Source organism: Rhinopithecus bieti, unplaced genomic scaffold (genome assembly GCF_001698545.2).
Source record: "Rhinopithecus bieti isolate Rb0 unplaced genomic scaffold, ASM169854v2 scaffold_11964, whole genome shotgun sequence".
NCBI classification, from domain to species: Eukaryota; Metazoa; Chordata; class Mammalia; order Primates; family Cercopithecidae; genus Rhinopithecus; species Rhinopithecus bieti.
Window position 1 is genome coordinate 8,414,958 of NW_016807677.1, and position 20,716 is coordinate 8,435,673.

Below are 20,716 nucleotides of genomic sequence, written 5' to 3' on the forward strand. Positions count from 1 at the left end.
CTATTCCAGAGAGACCAGAATGCCAGCAGGCTTGGAAACCAGTCATAGAAGGGGCAGTCACAAGAATCACACACCTTTACCTGGGAAAGTGTGGGAGACGCTGCAATCATTCAAACACTTGAAAAGCTGGCTAAGGGTAGAAGAAACAGGTTTCATTTATTCCAAATGGCAAAACGTCAACTAATGTATAGAAGTCACAAGAAGCTAGATTTTAATGCAACAAAACAAGGACCTTTGCAACAACTGAAGCTGCTTAACATTCCATTCACATATCAATTCATTTAGCAAATAATTTCTGAACACCTACCACCTGTGCACACAGCAGGATGGATCAGCTGCAGACTTAGCCCCAAAGAGTGTTTAGTGCAGGACAGGGGACAAGACATGACTAGAAATAACTCAGCTACAAGGCAACAGGGGACAAATACAGACGAGAGGGCCAGAGCAGGAGAGGAAGGAATTATTTCCACTGCAACTGGGCCCTCTGTGATGCTCACCAGTCATTTTGCTCCTCTGTTCATTCTTTCATCCACTCAATATTTGTCAAGTCCTGCTTTGTGTCAGGCACGATCCTAAATGCTGAGACATAGAGTGAAGAAGACAGACAACTTGTCTGCATGGAGTTTATATACTACTGAGGAAAAAAAAAAAACAGCCAAATGCCACACCAGTATTACGTCAGGTGGTGACAGGTGCTACAGAGAAACAGCATTGCTCTGAATCTTTATCACTGTCTTCAACCTATGGAACAACCCCTACTTTCTTGCTTTCAACTGCAATGACCTCCTACCTCACTGAGAACATTGTGGCCTAAGCCCCTCTCTCCTGCCCATCACAACTGTCATCATCTCTCCCATCCTGAAGAAATTACTTTCGGATTCTGAGGAAAGAAAGATTCTTCCCCCAACACAGATCTCTCCACTAGTCTCTTCCCCCTCCTCAGGGACCTCGCTGTATCAACTGTCCCAGCCCCTGCTTATCTCTTCTCTCTTCACTTAGTATCGAGACCTCAGTTCACAGACCTGTTCATTTCTCAGACCCAAAGCAACATTCCTAGTCTATCCCCAAGAAGGCAAGTAGGTGTTAGTCAAGAGCTAAACTTAGGCCAGTCCCAGGATCACATATGGACTTGCAGAAAAGCTACATCTGGTGGATTGGCGTATGCCCCCATCGCCACAGGGGCACCAGGTATGTGGGGATCATTGTGAGATCCTGCAGGTAGTTCCCAGCTCCCAAATTCTTCAGAGCTCTCACTACTTGCCTCTACTGCTTCATTTCTTCTTCATCACCTCACCTGCCCCACCATGCTGTCTACTGAGGCTGGTTGTGTAAAGATCACCCAATGATCACCTGATTGCCAGTACAATAATTTTCCCTGTCATTGTTTGGTGTCTTCATAGCATTCCATGTGGATTTCCAAAGCTTATGTCCTCAGCTCTCTACTCAACTTTCTGTCACTCCTCAGACAATCTCATCCATTCCATAGATCCAAATATAACTTGTATTCTGGAAGCTTCTCCATTGCATCTCCTGCCCAGGTAGTTCTCCTGAACCACTGGGCACTACCACTTGGATCTCTTGCTAAGCATCTCAAACTCTGGGTCCCCAAAATTGGATTCGTTTTTCTTCTTAAATGCCCTGTTTTCCTGAATAACATATCATAGTGTATAGAATCACCAATCTTGCAGTTAACCAAGCCAGGAAAATTTAAGAGATTGTTGATATATTTTATCTTATCTTCTACATCAAATTCATGCCAACTCCTTTCTGTCAATTCTACCTCGGAAATCTCTCTTGAATCTACCTCTTCCCCATCTTCATTGCCACTTCCTTAGTTCCACTACTCATCTCCCTCTTGTCTTATTGAAATGACCTCCTACTTGTCTCCATTTCTCTTATTTATACTAAGTACTATTCTAGTCCAATTTCTTCTTCCCCTGCCTCTAGAATCCTCTCCTTAGAGGAAAAAAGTCAGCATGCTATTATTCCCTTAAGTAAAGATCTTCTGGGAACTACCCAAATGTCCTTTAAATGATGAATGCTTAAACAAACTGGTACATCCATACCATGGAATACCACTGCACAATGAAAAGGAGTGAACTCTTGATGTACACTGCAATTTGGGTGAAACTCCGGGAAATTATGTTGACTGAAAAAAGTCAATCTTAAAAGAATACATGTTGCATAATTCTATTTATGTAACAGTTATGAAATAACTTAATTAGATGAAGGATATATTGCCAATTACCAAGCATTAGGGATAGGGGCATAGTGTGACTACAAATAGGAGACACAGGGGAATTTTGTGGCAATGGTAATCAACAAATACCATTCCCAAGATACTCAACAATCAAGTTGAAATCTAAATAAGTTCTATGGATTGTAGCAACATCAAGTTCTTGGTTTTGATATTGTGCTATAGTTGTATTGGAAGGGGCTGGGTAAATGGTGTATGAGACTTCGCTACACCTTTCTTTGCAGCCTCCTGCAGCCTGATCAACATGGAGAAACCCCATGTCTACTAAAAATACAAAATTAGCTGGGCATGATGGTGCATGTCTGTAATCCCAGCCACTCAGGAGGCTGAGACAGGAGAACCACTTGAATCTGGGAGGCGGAGGTTGTGGTGAGCCAAAATCACACCATTGCACTCCAGCCTGGGCAAGAAGAGCAAAACTCTGTCTCAAAAAAAAATTAAAAATTATACAATAAATACATAATTATTAAAAAATTAAAACACACAGCCAGGCGCGGTGGCTCACACCTGTAATCCCAGCACTTTGGGAGGCCGAGGCAGACAGATCAGCTGAGGTCAGGAGTTCAAGGCCAGCCTGGCCATCATTTAGTAGAAACCCCATCTATACTAAAAGTACAAAATTAGCCAGGCGTGGTGGGGCATGCCTGTAGTCCCAGCTACTCAGGAAGCTGAGGCAGGAGAATCGCTTGAACTCGGGAGGCAGAGTGAGCTGAGACTGTGCCATTGTACTCCAGCCTGGGCGACCAAGCAAGACTCAATCTCAAAAACAAAACAAAACAAAAAACACACACACAAGAAAAACCTTCACTGGCTCCCCATTTTTTACAGGACAAAATAAAACCTCCTTTGTTCAACATTCAACCTTTAGCAATGAGGCTTCACAGTATCTTTCCAGCCTTGCGTCCCACTGCTCTTCCTTTTATTCCCTTCATTTTTTCATTACGATGGTTGCGAACCCACGATGGGTCTTCAGTGTGATATTGAAGATACAGTGGTAAGCAAGATAGATGAGACCCGTGCCTTCAGAAACTGACAGTCTTTAGTGAAAGCCAATTTGGCAAGCAATTTTAGTGAAATGGGCCAAATGTTACACTTGGTACATGCAGCTATCTAATTATTAATACTCTCCTCATTCCTTTTCACTCATTCTGTTCCCTTTACCAAAAATGCCCTTCCCTGCAATAATAGACTTCCTCTCTCAACTCTTCTATGAGATCTTCCTATTAATCAATCATTCATCAAACATTTACTGAGCTCCAACTCTGTGCCAAGCCTTGTTTCATTAGAGCATTGGGGCTACAACTATGAACCACACAGCAAGACCTCTGCCTTCAAGTGTCTTATGTTAGTGGGAGAGACAGATGATCAATAGCCAAATAGGACGAATGCCAGCAATGAGCTGTAAGAGTGTGGCTGGACAGCTGCTTATGACTGGATGGGTCAGGGAAGTGCTCACCAAGTAGGAGATATTTAAACAGATACTGAAATGGCAAGAGCAAGCAGGGAAAAGCATTATAGATAAAGGTGAAAACTGGTTCAATGTCTTAAAAGGGAAACACTTGGGCTGTTTAAGGAACAGAAAGGTTAGTGTGCTGAAGCAATGTGAGAGGTAGAGGCAGATAATGAAGTCCAGAAAGTCAGAAAGGTGGACGAGGCCCATTTTGAGGGGCATTTGTAAGTCAGGATGGTGGGTTTTGATTTTATTCCATGTACAACAGCAAGACTCTGGAGGGGTTGAAGCAGGGGAGGAGCATATCAGAGTCAACCCTCTGACAGGTGTAGAGAGAAGAAATTGTAAGGTGGGGGACAAGAGAAAGCAGAAAAAATCTAAAATTGGCACGCTAACATCACAATTAAAAGAACTAGAGAAGAGCCAACAAATTCAACAGCAGAAAGCAAGAAACAACTAAGATCAGAGCAGAACTGAAGGAGATAGAGACACAAAAAACACTTCAAAAAATCAATGAATCCAGTAGCTGTTTTTTTTAAAAAGATCAACAAAATTGATAGACTGCTAGAAAGACTAATAAAGAAGAAAAGAGAGAAGAATCAAATAGATACAATAAAAGCTGATAAAGGGGATATCACCACCGACCCCACAGAAATACAAACTACCATCAGAGAAGACTATAAACACCTCTACGCAAATCAACTAGAAAATCTAGAAGAAACGGATAAATTCCTGGACACATACACCCTCCCAAGAGTAAACCAGGAAGAAATTGAATATCTGAATAGACCAATAACAGACTCTGAAATTGAGGCAGTAATAGCTTACCAACCAAAAAAAAAGTCCAGGACCAGATGGATTCACAGCCAGATTCTACCAGAGGTACAAAGAAGAGCTAGTACCATTCCTTCCGAAACTATTTGCGCAATCAATAGAAAAGAGCCAAAAAAAAAAAAAAAAAAAAAAAAAAAAAAAAAAAAAAAAAAAAAAAAAAAAAAAAAAAAAAAAAAAAAAAAAAAAAAAAAAAAAAAACAAAAAAAAAAAAAAAAAAAAAAAAAAAAAAAAAAAGAAAAAAAAAAAAAAAAAAAAAAAAAAAAAAACCCAAAAAAAAAAAATAAAAAATAAGGGAAGTAATCCTCCCTAACTCATTTTTATGAGGGCGCATCATCCTGATACCAAAGCCTGGGCAGAGACACACAAAAAAAGAGAATTGGTATGACCAATATCCCTGGGATGAATAATCAATGCTGAAAAATCCTCAATAAAATTTATGCAAACCGAATCAGCAGCCACTCAAAAGCTTATCACTATGATCAAGGTTGGCTTCATCCCTTGGGGATGGCAAGGCTGTTAAACATACACAATCAATAAAAGATAATCCATCACAGAAACAGAACCATTCGACAAAAACCACATGATGTCTCAATAGAATCAGAAAAGGCCTTTGACAAATTCAGGGCCTTCTATTGCTAAAACTCTCAACAACTAGGTATCTGCTGGAATGTATCTCGAAAAATAATAAGAGCTAATTTGGGACAAACCCACAGGCCAATATCATATGCTGAATGGGCAAAAACTGGAAGCCACTCCTTTGAAACTGCCACAAGACAGGATGCCCTCTTGCGCACCACTCCTATTCAATGTAGTGTTGGAAGTTCTGGCCAGGCAATCAGAGAAAGGAAATACAGGGCTATTCAATTAGGAAAGGAGAAATCAAATCATCCCTGTTTGCAGATGACATGATTGGTAAAGGATAGAAAAACCCGATCATCTCAAGCCCAAAATCTTTTTTTCCGTAAGCTGATAAACAACTTCAGCCAAAGTCTCAGATACAAATCAATGGCTGCAAAATCAAAGCATTCTTGATTACACCAGTACAGGGGACAAACAGAGAGGCCAAAATCGGAGTGAACTTCCCATTCACAATGCTACAAAGAGAATAAAATACTTAGGATGCAACTTACAAGGGGGATTGGGGAAGACCACTTCAAGGAGAACTACAAAACCACTGCTCAAGGTAAGTAAAAGAGGACACAAACAAATGGGGAAGATCATCTCCATGCTCATGGATAGGAAGACATCATATCGTCAAAATCCATACTGCCCAACGGTAATTTGTAGAATTCAATGGCCATCCCCATCTAAGTACCAATGACTTTTTCTTCTTCACAGAACTGAAAAAACTACTTTAAAGTTTCATATGCGGAACCTAAAAAGGAGCCTGGGGGAATTGCCAAGACACGTCCTAAGCAAAAGAACAACCTGGGGCCAATCACACTACCTGGACTTCAAACTCTATGCACTACAAGGCTACAGTAACCAAAATAGCATCGCGTACTGATACGGGCGAAACCAGAGATATTAGACCAATGGAACGGGAATAGGGGGGAGGGGGGCCTCAGAATAATACCACACACTTCTACAACCATCTTACTTCGCAACCTGACAAAAAACAAGAAAATGGGGAGGCATTCCCATATTTAATAACTGCGCTAGGCCATTTGTCGAAAGCTGAAACTGGATCCTTCGTCTTACAACTTAGCAGAAAAAATATAACTTCAAGCATGGATTAAAGACTTAAATTGTTAGACTAAAACCATAAAAACCCTAGGAACTGAAAAAACCTAGGCCAATTACAATTCAGGACGGTAGGCATTGGGGCAGGACTTCATGGGATAAAACAGCAAAAGCAATGGCAACAAAAGCCAAAATTGACAAATGGGATTAACTTAAATGGAAAGGCAGGGGCTTCTGCAAAGCAAAAGGAACTACCATCAGAGTGGAACAGGCAACCTACAGAATGGGCGCGAAAATTTTTGCAATCTACCCATCTGACAAAAGGGGCCTAAATATCCAGAATCTACAAAAAGAACTTAAATTTACAAGGAAAAAGGCAAACACCTATCAAAATGATGGCAACAGCATATGAACAGACACCTTCTCAAAGAAGGACATTTACTGCCCAGAACAACAGACACATGGAAAACATGTTCATCACCTCACGGTCATCAGCAGAAAGGCACATCAAAACCACCAATGACAGAGTACCATATCACACCAGTTAGAATGGTGATCATTAAAAGTCAGCGAAACAAACCCAGCGATGCTAAGGACGAGGATGTGGACGAAATAGGAAATATTGCATGTTGCTGGAGTATTAAACTAGGTTCAGACCTTGTGGAAGACAGAGTGGGCTGGCTCTCCTCAAGGATCTAGAGCCATAGAAATACCATTTGACCAGTGATCCCATTTACTGGTATATACCCAAAGGGATTATAAATGATGCTACTATAAAGACACCATGCACACGCTATGTTTATTCGCACTATTCACAATAGCAAAGACTTGGAACCAACCCAAAAGTCCATCAGTGATAGACTGGATTAAGAAAATGTGGCACATATACACCATGGAATACTATGCAGCCATAAAAAAGGATGAGTTCATGTTCTTTGCAGGGACATGGATGAGGCTGGAAACCATCATTCTGAGCAAACCATCAGAAGGACAGAAAACCAAACGCCACATGTTCTCACTCATAGATGGGAACTGAACAGTGAGAACACTTGGACACAAGGTGGGGAACATCACACACTGGAGCCTGTTGTGGGATGGGGGGCAGGGGGAGGGATAGCACTGGGAGAAGTACCTAATGTAAATGACAGGTTGATGGGTGCAGCCGGCCAGCATGGCGCATGTATACCTATGTAATGAGCCTGCACGTTGTGCACATGTACCCTAGAACTTAAGTATAATAATAATGATAATAAAAGAAATTGTAAGGTGGGGGAAATGGGCAGGAGAAGAATCAGAGAAAAATTAGGAGGCAAGAGATGCTGGTGACTCCAAGGTGGCTCCCTAAGGCCTTGTTCTCAATGATGATGTCTTATTGTCACCTTGGTTTAGGATTCATTGTTTATATGCCTGCCTTCCTGTCTAGGTGTTCCTGATAGAGGAGAGGGAACATGTGTTATTCTTTTTTGCCTCTTTCATGCCCAGCAAGCACAGTAGTGTCTTTATTTTCCAACCTTCATTTTAGGTTCAGGGAATACATGTGCAAGTTTGTGACATGGGTAAATTGCAGGTCACGCAGCTTTGGTGTACAGATTATTTCATCACCCAGGTAATGAGCATAGTACCCAATAGACAGTTCTTATTATCCTCACCCTCCTGCTACCCTTCATCCTCAAGTAGGTCCTGGCGTCTGTTGTTCCTTCTGCTTGTCCATGTGTCCTCAATGTTTAGTTCCCACTTCTAAGTGAGAACATGCAGTTTTCAAATTTCTGTTCCTATGTAAATTCACATAAGATAATGGCCTCCAGCACCATCCTTGTGGCTACAAAGGACACGATTTTGTTCTTTTTTATAACTGCATAGTATTCCATGGTGTATATGTATCACATTTTCTTTATCCAGTCCACTGTTGATGGGCATCTAGGTTAATTCCATGTCTTTGCTATTGTGAATATTACTGTGATAAACATACGCATGCATGTGTCTATGTAGTAGAACGATTTCTATTCCTTTGGGTATATACCCAGGAATGGGATTGCTAGGTGGGATGCTAGCTCTATTTTTAAGTTATTTGAGGAACCTCCAAACTGCTCTCCACAATGGATGAACTAATTTGCATTCCCACCAGCAGTGTATAATCATTACTATTCTCCACAACCTCACCAGCATCTGTTATTTTCCAACTTTTTAATAGTAGCCATTCTGACTGGTGTGAGATGCTATCTCATTGGGGTTTTGATTTTAATTTCTTTGATAATTAGTGATATGGACATCTTTTTCCTATGCTTGTTGGCCATGTGCATGTCTTCTTTTGAAAAGTGTCTATTCAGGTCTTTTGCCCATTTTTTAATGAGGTCATTTGTTGTTTGCTTGTAAATTTAAGTTCCTTATAGATTCTGGATGCTAACATTCAGACTTTTGTCGAACATATAATTTGCAAATATTTTCAACTCTGTAGGTTTTCCGTTTACTCTGTTGATAGGTTTTCTTGTTTATTTGCTTGCTTTTTGCTGTATGTAAACTCTTTAATTCGGTCCCACTTGTCAATTTTTGTTATTGTTGCAACTGCTTTGGAGTCTTCATCATAAAATCTTTGCCAAGACCTATGTCCAAAATGCTATTTCCAAGGTTTTCTGTTGAGTTTTATAGGTTTAGGTTTTATATTAAAATTTTAATTCATCCTGAGTTGGTTTTTGTATATGGTGAAAGGAAGGGGTCCAGTTTCATTCTTCTGCATAGAGCTAACCAGTTATCCCAGCACCATATATTGAATAGGAGGTCCTTTCCCCATTGCTTGTATTTGTCAACTTTGTCAAAGATCAGATGGTTGTAAGCATGTGGCTTTATATCTGGGTGCTCTATTCTTTTCCATTGACCTATGTAACTGTTTTGTACCAGTACCATCATGTTCTGGTTACTGTAGTTTTATAGAATAAAGTCAGCTGGTGTGATGCCTCCAGCTTTGTTCTTTTTTATTAGGATTGCTTTCACAATTTGGGCTCTTTTTGGTTTAGAATCGTTTTTTCTAATTCCATGAAAAACGTCATTGGTAGCTTGATAGAAATAGCATTGAATCTGTACATTGCTTTGGGCAGTATGGCCATTTTAACAATATTGATTCTTCCTATCCATGAGCATGGGATGTTTTTTCATTTGTTTGTATTATCTCTAATTTCTTTCAGCAGTGTTTTGTAATTCTTGTTGTAAACAAATGTTTGTGTTCTCTCTTTTTCATTTGTTTGTGTGAGCTCTGATTTATTTCAGCAGTGTTTTAGAATTTTCATTGTAGAGATCTTTCACCTCCCTAGATAGCTGTATTCCTAGGTATTTTATTCTTTTTGTGGCTATTGTAAATGGGATTACATTCTTGATTTGTTTCTCAGCTTGGACAATATTGGTATATAGAAATACTACCAATTTTGTACATTCATTTTGTATCCTGAAACTTTGCTGAAGTTGTTTATCAGATCTAGGAGCCTTTAGGCAGAGACGACGGGAATCTCTAGGTATGGAATCATATCATTGGCAATCAGAGAGAGTTTTACTTCCTCTATCCCTACTTGGATGGCTTTTATTCCTTTCTCTTGCCTGATTGCTATGGCAAGAACTTCCAGTACTATGTTATATAGGAGTGGTGGGAGTGGGCATCCTTGTCTTGTTCCAGTTCTGAAGGGGAATTATTCCAGCTTTTGCCCATTCAGTATGATGTTGGCTGTGGGTCTGTCACAGATAGCTATTATTATTTTTAGGTATGTTCCTTTAATGCATAGCTTGTTGAGGGTTTTTAATGAGAGGATGTTTAATTTTATTGAAAGCCTTTTCTGCTTCTATTGAGATCATGTGGTTTCTGTTGTTAATCCAGTTTATGTGATGAATCATATTTATTGATTTGTATATGTTGAACCAACCTTGCATCCCAATGATTAAAGCCTACTTGATTATGGTGGATTAGCTTTTTGATGTGCTGCTGGATTCAACTGGTTAGTGTTTTGTTGAGTATTTTTGCATGTATGTTAATCAAGGATATTAGCCTGAAGTTTTTTTTTCATTGTGTCTCTGCCAGGTTTTGGTATGAGAATGATGCTGGCCTCACAGAATGAGTCAGGGAGGAGTCCCTCCTCCTCAACTTGCTGCAATAGTTTCGGTAGAATTGGTCTAGCTCTTCCTTACATATCTGGTAGAATTCAGCCATGAATCCATCTGGTTCAGGCTTTTTCTGGTTGGTAGGCTTTTTATTACTGCTTCAGCTTTGGAACTCATTATTGTGGTCTGTTCAGGGTCTCAATTTCTTCCTGGTCCAATCTTGGGAGGTTATATGTTTCCAGGAATTTATCCACTTCTTCTAGGTTTTCTAGTTTTTATGCACAGAGGTGTTCATAGTAGTCTCTGAGGGTTTTTTTAATATTTCTTTGGGGTCAATGGTAATGTCCCCATTGTCATTTCTGATTGTGTATATTTGGATCTTTTCTCTGTTTTTCTTTATTATCCTAGTTTGTAGTATATCAATTTTATTGTTTCAGAAAACAAACTTTTGGTTTTGTTAATCTGTTGTATAGTTTATTTGTGCCTCAATTTCGTTCAGTTCAGCTCTGATTTTGGTTATTTCTTTTCTTCTGTGAGCTTTGGGGTTGGTTTTCTCTTGTTTTTCTGGTTCCTCGAGGTGTGATGTTAGGTTATTAAATTGAGATCTTTCTAACTTTTTGATGTGGGCAGTTAGCACTGTAAACTTTCTTCTTAACACTGCTCTAGATGTATCCCAGAGATTCTACTATGTTGTATCTTTCGTGCATATGCACAGACCTCACTGCCATACTATCACTGGACAAGTACTCCACCACCCCACTGCCACCAGTATCCAAGTGTGCATGCCAACTCTGCTGTGCCACTGCACTGCCACCCTCCTGTACCTGCAGGTGGATGTAATGTATCTTTTCATTAGTTTCAAAGAATTTCTTGATTTCTGCCTTAATTTCTTTGTTTACCCAAAAGGCCTTCAGGAGCAGGTTGTTTAATCCATATAATTGTATGGTTTTGAGAGATCTTCTTGGTACTGATTTTTTATTGTACTGTAGTCCAGGAGTGTTGTTGGTATGATGTCAGGTTTTTTTCCTTAATTTATTGAGAATTGCTTTATAGCTGAGCATGTGGTTGATTTTAGAGTATATGTCATGTGCTTTTGGGTGGAGTGTTATGTAGATGTCTGTTAGGTCCATTTGGTCAAGTTTGAGTTTAGGTCCTGAATATCTTTGTTAGTTTTCTACCTCATTGACCTGCCCAATACTGTCAGTGGGGTGTTGAAGTCTCCTGCTATGATTGTGTGATTATCTAAGTCTCTTTGCAGGTCTCTAAGAACTTCTCTTACAAATCTGGGTGCTCCAGTGTTGGGAATACATGTATTTAGGTTAAGTCCTTTGTCAAATTGAACGCTTTATCATTATGTAATGCCCTTCTTTGTCCTTTTTTATCATTGTTGGTTTAAAGACAGTTTTGTGGAAAAAAGGAATAGCAACCCCTGCTATATTTTAATATAAAACTTATTTTTTTTTTTTTGGTTTGTTTTCCATTTGCTTGATAGATTTTTCTCCATCCCTTTACTTTGGCCCAGTGGGTGTCACGCATGTGCGATGGGTCTCTTGAAGACAGCATAGAGTTAGGCCTTGCTTCTTTATCTGACTTGCTACTCAGCACTTTTTAAGTGGGGCATTTAGCCCATTTATATTCAAGGTTAATATTGATGTGTGCCGATTTGATCCTGTCATGATATGGTTACACAGTTGTTATCTAGGCTTGATTGTGTAGTTGCTTTATAGTGTCAATGGTCTATTACGTAAGTGTGTGTGTTTTTATGGTGGCCAGTAACAGCCACTCATTTCCATGTTTAGGACTCCCTTAAAGACCTCTTACAAGGCTGGTCTGATGATAACTAATTCCCTTAGCATTGCTTGTCTAGAAAGGATTTTACTTCTCTTTCACTTATGAAGTTTAGTTTGGCTGGATATAAAATTCATGGTCAAAATTTCTTTAAGAATGCTAAATATAGGCCTCCAATCTTTTCTAGCTAATAGGGTTTCTGCTGAAAGCTCCCCTGTTAGCCTGATGGGGTTCCCATTATAGGTGACCTGCCCCTTCTTTCTAACTGCCTGTAATATTTTTTTCTTTCACATTGACCTTGGAGAATCTGAATTACCATGTGTCTTGAGGATGGTCATCTTGTATATTTTACAGGGGTTCTCTAAATTTCCTGAATTTCAATGTCAATCTCTCTAGAAAGGCTGGGGAAATTTTTGTGGACAATATCCTCAAATATGTTTTCCAAGTTGCTCACTCACTCTCCTCCTTTTTCAGGAATGCCAATGAGTCATAGGTTTGGTCTCTCTTTACACAATCCCATATTTCTCAGGGGCTTTCTTCACTCTTTTTTCTTTATTTTTGTCTGCTGAGTTGGTTTAAATAGACATTCTTTGAGCTCTGAGATTCTTTCCTCAGCTTTGTCTATTCTGCTGTTAATATTTATGATTGTATTACAAAATTCTTGTGAGTTTTTCAGCGCTATCAGATCAATTTGGTTTTTTCTTCAAATGGCTATTTTGTCTTTCAGCTCTTGCAAAATTTTACTGGATTCCTTGGATTGGGTTTCAACTTTCTTCTGAATCTCGATGATCTTTGTTGCCATCCAAATTCTGAATTCTATGTCTGTCATTTCAACCATTTCAGCCTAGCTAAGAACTATTGCTGGGGAACTACTGTGGTCTTTTGGAGATAAGAAGACACTCTGGCTTTTGAGTTGCCAGAGTTCTTGCACCAGTTCTTTCTCATCTCTGTGAACTGATGTTCCTTTGATGTTTGAAATTGCTGTCTTTTGAATGGGGCTTTTTGCTTATATATCCTTGATGCCCTTGAGGGTTTGATTGTGGTATAAGTTGGGTTCAGTCTCCTGGCTTCATTTCTGGATGACTTCAGGGAGCCAAAGCTCAGTTTAGCACTCCTGGCCTGTGTTCTATAACCCTGAAGGGCTGGGACCAGGCCCACAGCTTCTTTGTTCTCTGGTCCCTCAAGGTTAAGCACCTGCTGCACTGGAGGGGCTGAGGTGTTCCCAGTCCACTGGCCATAACACTGCTTGGGGGTGCTGGCAAAAAGTGCTTCATCAGAGTGGTGGCAGCAGGGTCCATGCTCATGAACATGTGCTAGCAACAGCAGGACAGTGGCATGGCAGTGTTTGCATGTGTGCACTGGTGGCAGCAGAGCAGCAGTGTCCATGAATGCACATGCACCAGTAATTGCAGTATAGTGGAATCCACCTGCATGTACAGGGGGGTGGCAGTGCAGTGGCACAGCAGAGTTGGCATGCACACTTGGGTACTGGTGGCAGTGGGGTGGTGGAGACCATGAGTGTGTACTTGTCCAGTGATGGCATGGCAGTGAGATCTGTGCATATGCACCAGTGGCAGCAGGGTGGCAAGGTCCACCCCCACACACCTGCAAACCAACGGGAGGAGGCTCCAAGTGAGTGCATGCCAATGCTGGCCCATCTGCAGAAGCTCTCCAAAGGTTATATAGAGTGTGCTCATGAAGGAGATATGGTGGTGGCTCCTGGTAGATGCCCTAGTTGGGTATCTAAGGCTGTACGGCAAGTGGGCACAGCCAAGCAGGAACCCAAGGAGAGGCAAGCAGACATGGGGGTGCTCAGACATGGGGGTTGCCCATCCACCAGGCAACATAGCCCTGCTCTGTCCAGGTCTGATAGTCAACAAAGGTCACAGGCACCTAGAGGAGCATGGTGAACCTTGGAGGATAGGGGTTCCTGAATATACTCCACTGCACCCATTCCTGCCCCAAACCCTCTGGGCTCTGCATGGCTAGAGGCCTGTCTCCACTAACTCCCCACATAGCTCTCGCTGCCAGCTCAAATGCCCGTGGGGTCATGGGGTCTCATGCAGCTAGGATTCCAGAGGTCCACGGTGAGAGTGGGCCACTCCACACCTATTTAACTCACTGCTTCTCCAGGAACTTCTTGTGGCCAGGAATGAGTCCTGGTGCTCAGCAACCCCATGCAGGGTCCCCAATGACCTCCCCACTTCAGCCCAGGGCCTGCATCCTCCCTCTGTCTGTCCCCCATCTGCTGCTCTCAATGCCTTCCTCCTAAAGATCTGGGAGTGTGCTGGTCTGCTTGATGGTCTTGTCTCTTAGTGAAAGAAGGTTTTCCTGGTTGCATCTAGTTAGCCATCTTGACTCCAATCTCAATAGTTTCTTAAGTAAAATTGCACTGAATACTTACGTCCAGCTAGAGGAGGCAGGAAAGAGGATCCAAAAATGCTTTACAAAGCAAATGGCATTTGAAATAGTCCATGAAGGATGAGAAAAAATTGGACACATGGAAATGGGAGGATGGAGGGAACACATGATGAAAAGAACAAAGATGGAAAATCAGTAAATGTTGGGGATGAGGCTGGAATATAGTGATGTAAGAATCAGTCTAGAGGAAAAATAAGTTGGAAAAGTTAGAAAAAGTGGGTTAGGGTAAAATTATGGCAGGTTCCTGAAGGTTAAACCAAAGAACTAGTCCTTAATTTTGAGGACAATGGGGAAGCTATTGAATGTTTTTGAGCAGAAGAATGATGAAATTTGAACTCTATCTCAGAAAAACTAAAACTGGACTGGGAAAGAGAGGAGATGGAAAAGTGGAGAATGGGGTGCAGGATTCAAGGTAAAAGGTAGTGAGAGTCACTTGGCCAGCCTGTGCCCTTCTCTAGCTGAAGCAATGAGTTATCTCTGAAAGTCCTCACTCACACCAGCTTTTCAGGGTTTTAAGAGCACAACATTTTATAGGGTCACCACACTTTATGCATTTCCTGTGTCTTAAGCCATTTGTGCTACTATAACAAAATACCTGAGACTGAGCAACTTACAAAGAACAGAAATGTATTTCCTCACAAATTCTGGAAGCTGAGAAGTCCAAGATCAAGGTGCTGGCATCTGGTGAGCATTTCTTGCTTCATACTCACACGTGGAAGGGCAAGACACAAAGAAAAGGCTAGCAAATCCACTCCCTCAAGCCTTTTTATAAGGTCCCTAAACCCACTCATGAGGGAGGAGCCTCATGACCTAATCGCTTCTTAAAGGACCCGCCTCTTAATACGATCCTACTGGCCATTAAGCCTCTACACCTGAATTTTGGAGTCAAAACCATCATTCAAACCATAGCATTCCTGAAAGCACAGGGTAAGGGGGTCGAATACTGTTTCAAGAGAAGTGTAGCCCAGCCTATTCCACCTGGTTTCCTGACAGAATCGGAGTAAAGTTGAAAAGGGTTAAGAAAGAAGTAACCTGCAAAAGGCAGACTCGGCCACTGTGAAGCCCCCAGGGACAGGCAGGGATGCAGGGCCAGCCTGCTTGCTCCAGTCTGGGGATTTGTCTTTCCATTTGTATTTCCTTCCAGGAGTGTAAATATGTTTTCTTCTCTTGGTCTCTGGTTTGCCGTGATTCCCAGCTCATCCCACTGGATTGGGTTATTTGCTGTGTCGGGTTGTTTTTCCCTAATGCGTCTAGCTGTTTCACTTCTTGCCTTCTCCTTATGTGCAGTCTCTCGCTCATGGAGCTCCTCTCTCCCATGGTGGTGTTCCCCACATCGGCTGTGAATACAACTCTTATTCGTCCTCCTCCCTGCCCTCCCCATCCTACCACTTCCCACTCCTACCCTCTTCCATTTATGCTTCACTAGCCTCAGCAAGAGGAAAGAAACCAATATTTCACATTTATTTAGCGCTATTACAGACCAAGCACCATGCTCAACCATTTAGATATCTAATATAATTCCACTCTCATGGCAAGTCTGTAAAATAGGCTTAATTATTGTTCCCATTTAACAGTTGAGAAAACTGATGTTGATAGAGCTTACACAATTTACCTGTGGTTGCACAGCTTGAAGCCAGAATTGGACCCAGATCAGTATGACCCCAAATTGTCGTCTGCAGCACCCAATGCTTTAATAACCATAAAAATCTATAAAAAGGTTAGTTTTAAAACATTTCCACATAAATCATTATAGAGTCATTATAGAATCAGTCCTTCTCACACCATCTCTTTCTTGTCCCTTCTTCTCCATGAGATAACAATTAGTCTGACATTGATATGTACCCCTTCCGTATGTTTTTAAACTTTTACCATGCATAGAAGTATCCGAAATCACATATAGTATTTTTTTTCTTTCTTTTAAGTCACAAATGGTTTTATACCAGGTATATTCTTTTGCTATTTCCTTTTTTTATTTGACATTATATATTTGAGATTTATCCATGGTAATAAATTTGATCTAATCTATTTTTAAAACAATATTTCATTTTATGAATATAGTACATCATTTCTAATACTTTGTTATTACAGTCTGCATTCTAATACTTAGCTCTATGTGCCATGTCTTATTTAGCATGTATACCTATGATACGGGAGGTGGGCAGGGAAGCGCTGGGAGAAGAAGAGCTGGCAAGGGCTCCACCCTCGGGCCTATGCCCATGGACCTAGGTAAGGACAGGCGCTTCTGTTTTCATACCCAAATGTTGCATTTCCCAAGACCACCCTGGCCCGCCATACTCCCATCCTGTGCCTATAAAAACCCTAAGACCCTAGCGAGAAGAGACACAAGTGGCTGGACATCGAGAGGAACACATCGGCGGAAGCACATACAAGCACACACAAGCAGCTGGACGTCCAGAGGCTGTCGAGAGGAGCATGCTGGCGGAAGAACACACAGGCAGGCCATTGACCCCCTGAACAAAGCGGAGTTTGGCTGGGCAGACAGAGGAGAACCCGGCTGCTGGGCAGCCTGACTCCAGGGGAAAACCATCTCCCTTCTGGCTCCCCCATCTGCTGAGAGCTACTTCCACTCAATAAAACCTTGCACTCATTCTCCAAGCACATGTGTGATCTGATTCTTCCAGTACACCAAGGCAAAAAACCCCAGGATACAGAAAGCCCTCTGTCCTTGCAATAAGGCAGGGGTCTAATTGAGCTGAGTAACACAAGCCACCTATGGACGGCTAAACTAAAATAGCACCCCGTAACACACGCCCAATGGGGCTTCAGCTGCAAACATTCACCCCCAGACACTGCTGTGGGGTCAGAGCCCCACAACCTGCCCGTCTGCATGCTCCCCATAGAGGTTTGAGCAGGGGGGCACCAAAGAAGCGAGCCGCACCCCCATTGCACACCCTGCAAGGGGGACAAGGAAACTTTTTCCATTTTACCTAGAAATAAGATTTCTCTGTTGTAGGGTATAGGTTTTGTTTTTGTTTATTTGTTTGTTTGTTTGTTTGTTTTGACAGAGTCTTACTCTGTCACCCATGCTGGAGTGCAGTGATGCAATCTCGGTTCATGCAACCTTCATCGCCTGGGTTCAAACGATTCTCCTGCCTCAGCCTCCTGAGTAGCTGGGACTATAGGTGCACGCCAACATGCCTGGCTAATTTTTGTATTTTTAGTAGAGACGGGGTTTCACCGTGTTGGCCAGGATGGTCTCGATCTCTTGACCTCGTGATCCACCCGCCTTGGCCTCCCAAGTGCTGGGATTACAGGCATGAGCCACCATGCCCGGCCAGGTATTTCCATTTTTTGTTTTATTTTAATTTCCTGCAGTCTGTCTTCAAAGTGGTAGTATGAGTTTATACCCCCACTGGCATTCCACATTCTCACTATCACTTGGCATTATCAAATTCAGAAGCAAATATGTCATAATCTAGACAGTGGTCCACGGATGCATTATGTTATTTTGTGGCATCTGCTGATAACACAAAACCTAGATGAGTGTGATAGATGAAATCCAGGCATCCAGATTAAAAGTAACCACAACAGAAATTGACCAAATTAACAAAATTTAATGTAATGGAGATAGATTAAAGTGTAAAAATAAAAGATCACTTTCACATGCACAGGATAGACAGATCTGACTTAGTGACAGCCTCAGCATAAAGTAATCAGGGGTGGAGTGGGGTAAGGATGGATTTGGTTAACCAGAATCTTAATATGAATGATTAATATAATACCTATTTATAATAAAGAAGTGAATGCCATCTGTACCAGACAGGGTTCTTGGGTTGCATACAACAGAAGCTGATTTTGACTAACTTAAGTAGAAAACAGAAAACTATCTCTGCACAGAAAGTTAGCAAAAGGCTACAGAGTCTTGACTGGGAAATGAGATTGGGAAAAAGACTGGGAAATGAGAAAAATCCTCAAGGACCAAAGAAAAAGAAGCCACAATGAGAGATGGGGTAGCAAGAATGACAGGTCCTGGGCCCCCACTATAAACAGAGAGGCAGGTCCAAGGCAAGAGAAACATTGTTCCTGCGAGGTCCTGAGCTGGCCAGGCCCGACCTGAGCTGAAGTTCTCAGTGCCCACCTCGCTCTGTAAAGCAACACAGTTCCAAATGGAGCATTCAGAAGAGGCATCTCTGGGAAACCTGGCTTTCACTGGACACTTTGAAAGCTACTGCCAAGAGCATTCAGTCCTGGTCGAAGAGACCTGCCTCTTGTTAACCCACAAAATAGAAAGAGGGACAATTAGTACAAGTTTCAAAGAGACTGAGTTGAGATCAGTATGACCAGGGACTTTCTAATAAATGGAGCATTCAGCAATGGATATAGCAGACGTCCATGGTTTTGAGCTTGCTGGCCACTGCAACTGTTCAAGACAAGACTGAATACCCTCTCTCCTTTCTGCCTGTGGACACCGCCGAAGAAGCATCATTAAAGTCTCTCTTCTCCCTGCCGTCATGTCTAAGTCAGAGTCTCCTAAAGAGCCCGAACAGCTGAGGAAGCTCTTCATTGGAGGGTTGAGCTTTGAAACAACCGATGAGAGCCTGAGGAGCCATTTTGAGCAATGGGGAACACTCACGGACTGTGTGGTAATGAGAGATCCAAACACCAAGCGTTCCAGGGGCTTTGGGTTTGTCACATATGCCACTGTGGAGGAGGTGGATGCAGCTATGAATGCAAGGCCACACAAGGTGGACAGAAGAGTTGTGGAACCAAAGAGAGCTGTCTCAAGAGAAGATTCTCAAAGACCAGGTGCCCACTTAACTGTGAAAAAGATATTTGTTGGTGGCATTAAAGAAGACACTGAAGAACATCACCTAAGAGATTATTTTGAACAGTATGGGAAAATTGAAGTGATTGAAATCATGACTGACCGAGGCAGTGGCAAGAAAAGGGGCTTTGCCTTTGTAACCTTTGACGACCATGACTCCGTGGATAAGATTGTCATTCAGAAATACCATACTGTGAATGGCCACAACTGTGAAGTTAGGAAAGCCCTGTCAAAGCAAGAGATGGCTAGTGCTTCATCCAGCCAAAGAGGTCGAAGTGGTTCTGGAAACTTTGGTGGTGGTCGTGGAGGTGGTTTCGGTGGGAATGACAACTTCGGTCGTGGAGGAAACTTCAGTGGTCGTGGTGGCTTTGGTGGCAGCCGTGGTGGTGGTGGATATGGTGGCAGTGGGGATGGCTATAATGGATTTGGTAATGATGGAAGCAATTTTGGAGGTGGTGGAAGCTACAATGATTTTGGCAATTACAACAATCAGTCTTCAAATTTTGGACCCATGAAGGGAGGAAATTTTGGAGGCAGAAGCTCTGGCCCCTATGGCGGTGGAGGCCAATACTTTGCAAAACCACGAAACCAAGGTGGCTATGGCGGTTCCAGCAGCAGCAGTAGCTATGGCAGTGGCAGAAGATTTTAATTAGGAAACAAAGCTTAGCAGGAGAGGAGAGCCAGAGAAGTGACAGGGAAGCTACAGGTTACAACAGATTTGTGAACTCAGCCAAGCACAGTGGTGGCAGGGCCTAGCTGCTACAAAGAAGACATGTTTTAGACAAATACTCATGTGTATGGGCAAAAAACTCGAGGACTGTATTTGTGACTAATTGTATAACAGGTTATTTTAGTTTCTGTTCTGTGGAAAGTGTAAAGCATTCCAACAAAGGGTTTTAATGTAGATTTTTTTTTTTTGCACCCATGCTGTTGATTGCTAAATGTAATAGTCTGATCGTGACGCTGAATAAATGTCTTTTTTTTAATGTGCTGTGTAAAGTTAGTCTACTCTGAAGCCATCTTGGTAAATTTCCCCAACAGTGTGAAGTTAGAATTCCTTCAGGGTGATGCCAGGTTCTATTTGGAATTTATATACAACCTGCTTGGGTGGAGAAGCCATTGTCTTCGGAAACCTTGGTGTAGTTGAACTGATAGTTACTGTTGTGACCTGAAGTTCACCATTAAAAGGGATTACCCAAGCAAAATCATGGAATTACTGGTTATAAAAGTGATTGTTGGCACATCCTATGCAATATATCTAAATTGAATAATGGTACCAGATAAAATTATAGATGGGAATGAAGCTTGTGTATCATCCATTATCATGTGTAATCAATAAACGATTTAATTCTCTCGAGAAAAAAAAAAAAAAGACTGAATACCCTCTGATGAGATATAAGGGAGGAGATGGCTACAT

General features: G+C 41.7%; 1 protein-coding gene across 1 annotated transcript; it reads left to right on the top strand.

Annotated features, from left to right (window-relative positions):
• Positions 1–18,928: 18,928 nt before the first annotated feature.
• LOC108536466 (heterogeneous nuclear ribonucleoprotein A1-like) lies at positions 18,929–20,285 on the top strand. The gene has a single exon (XM_017883244.1). The coding sequence runs from the start codon at positions 18,986–18,988 to the stop codon at positions 19,946–19,948; it is 963 nt and encodes a 320-aa protein (XP_017738733.1). The 5' UTR covers positions 18,929–18,985; the 3' UTR covers positions 19,949–20,285.
• The last annotated feature ends 431 nt before the right edge of the window (positions 20,286–20,716 follow it).

Coding starts and splice junctions, on each gene's coding strand:
- LOC108536466 (XM_017883244.1), top strand. CDS start 18,986: ATGTCTAAGTCAGAGTCTCCTAAAGAGCCCGAACAGCTGAGGAAGCTC.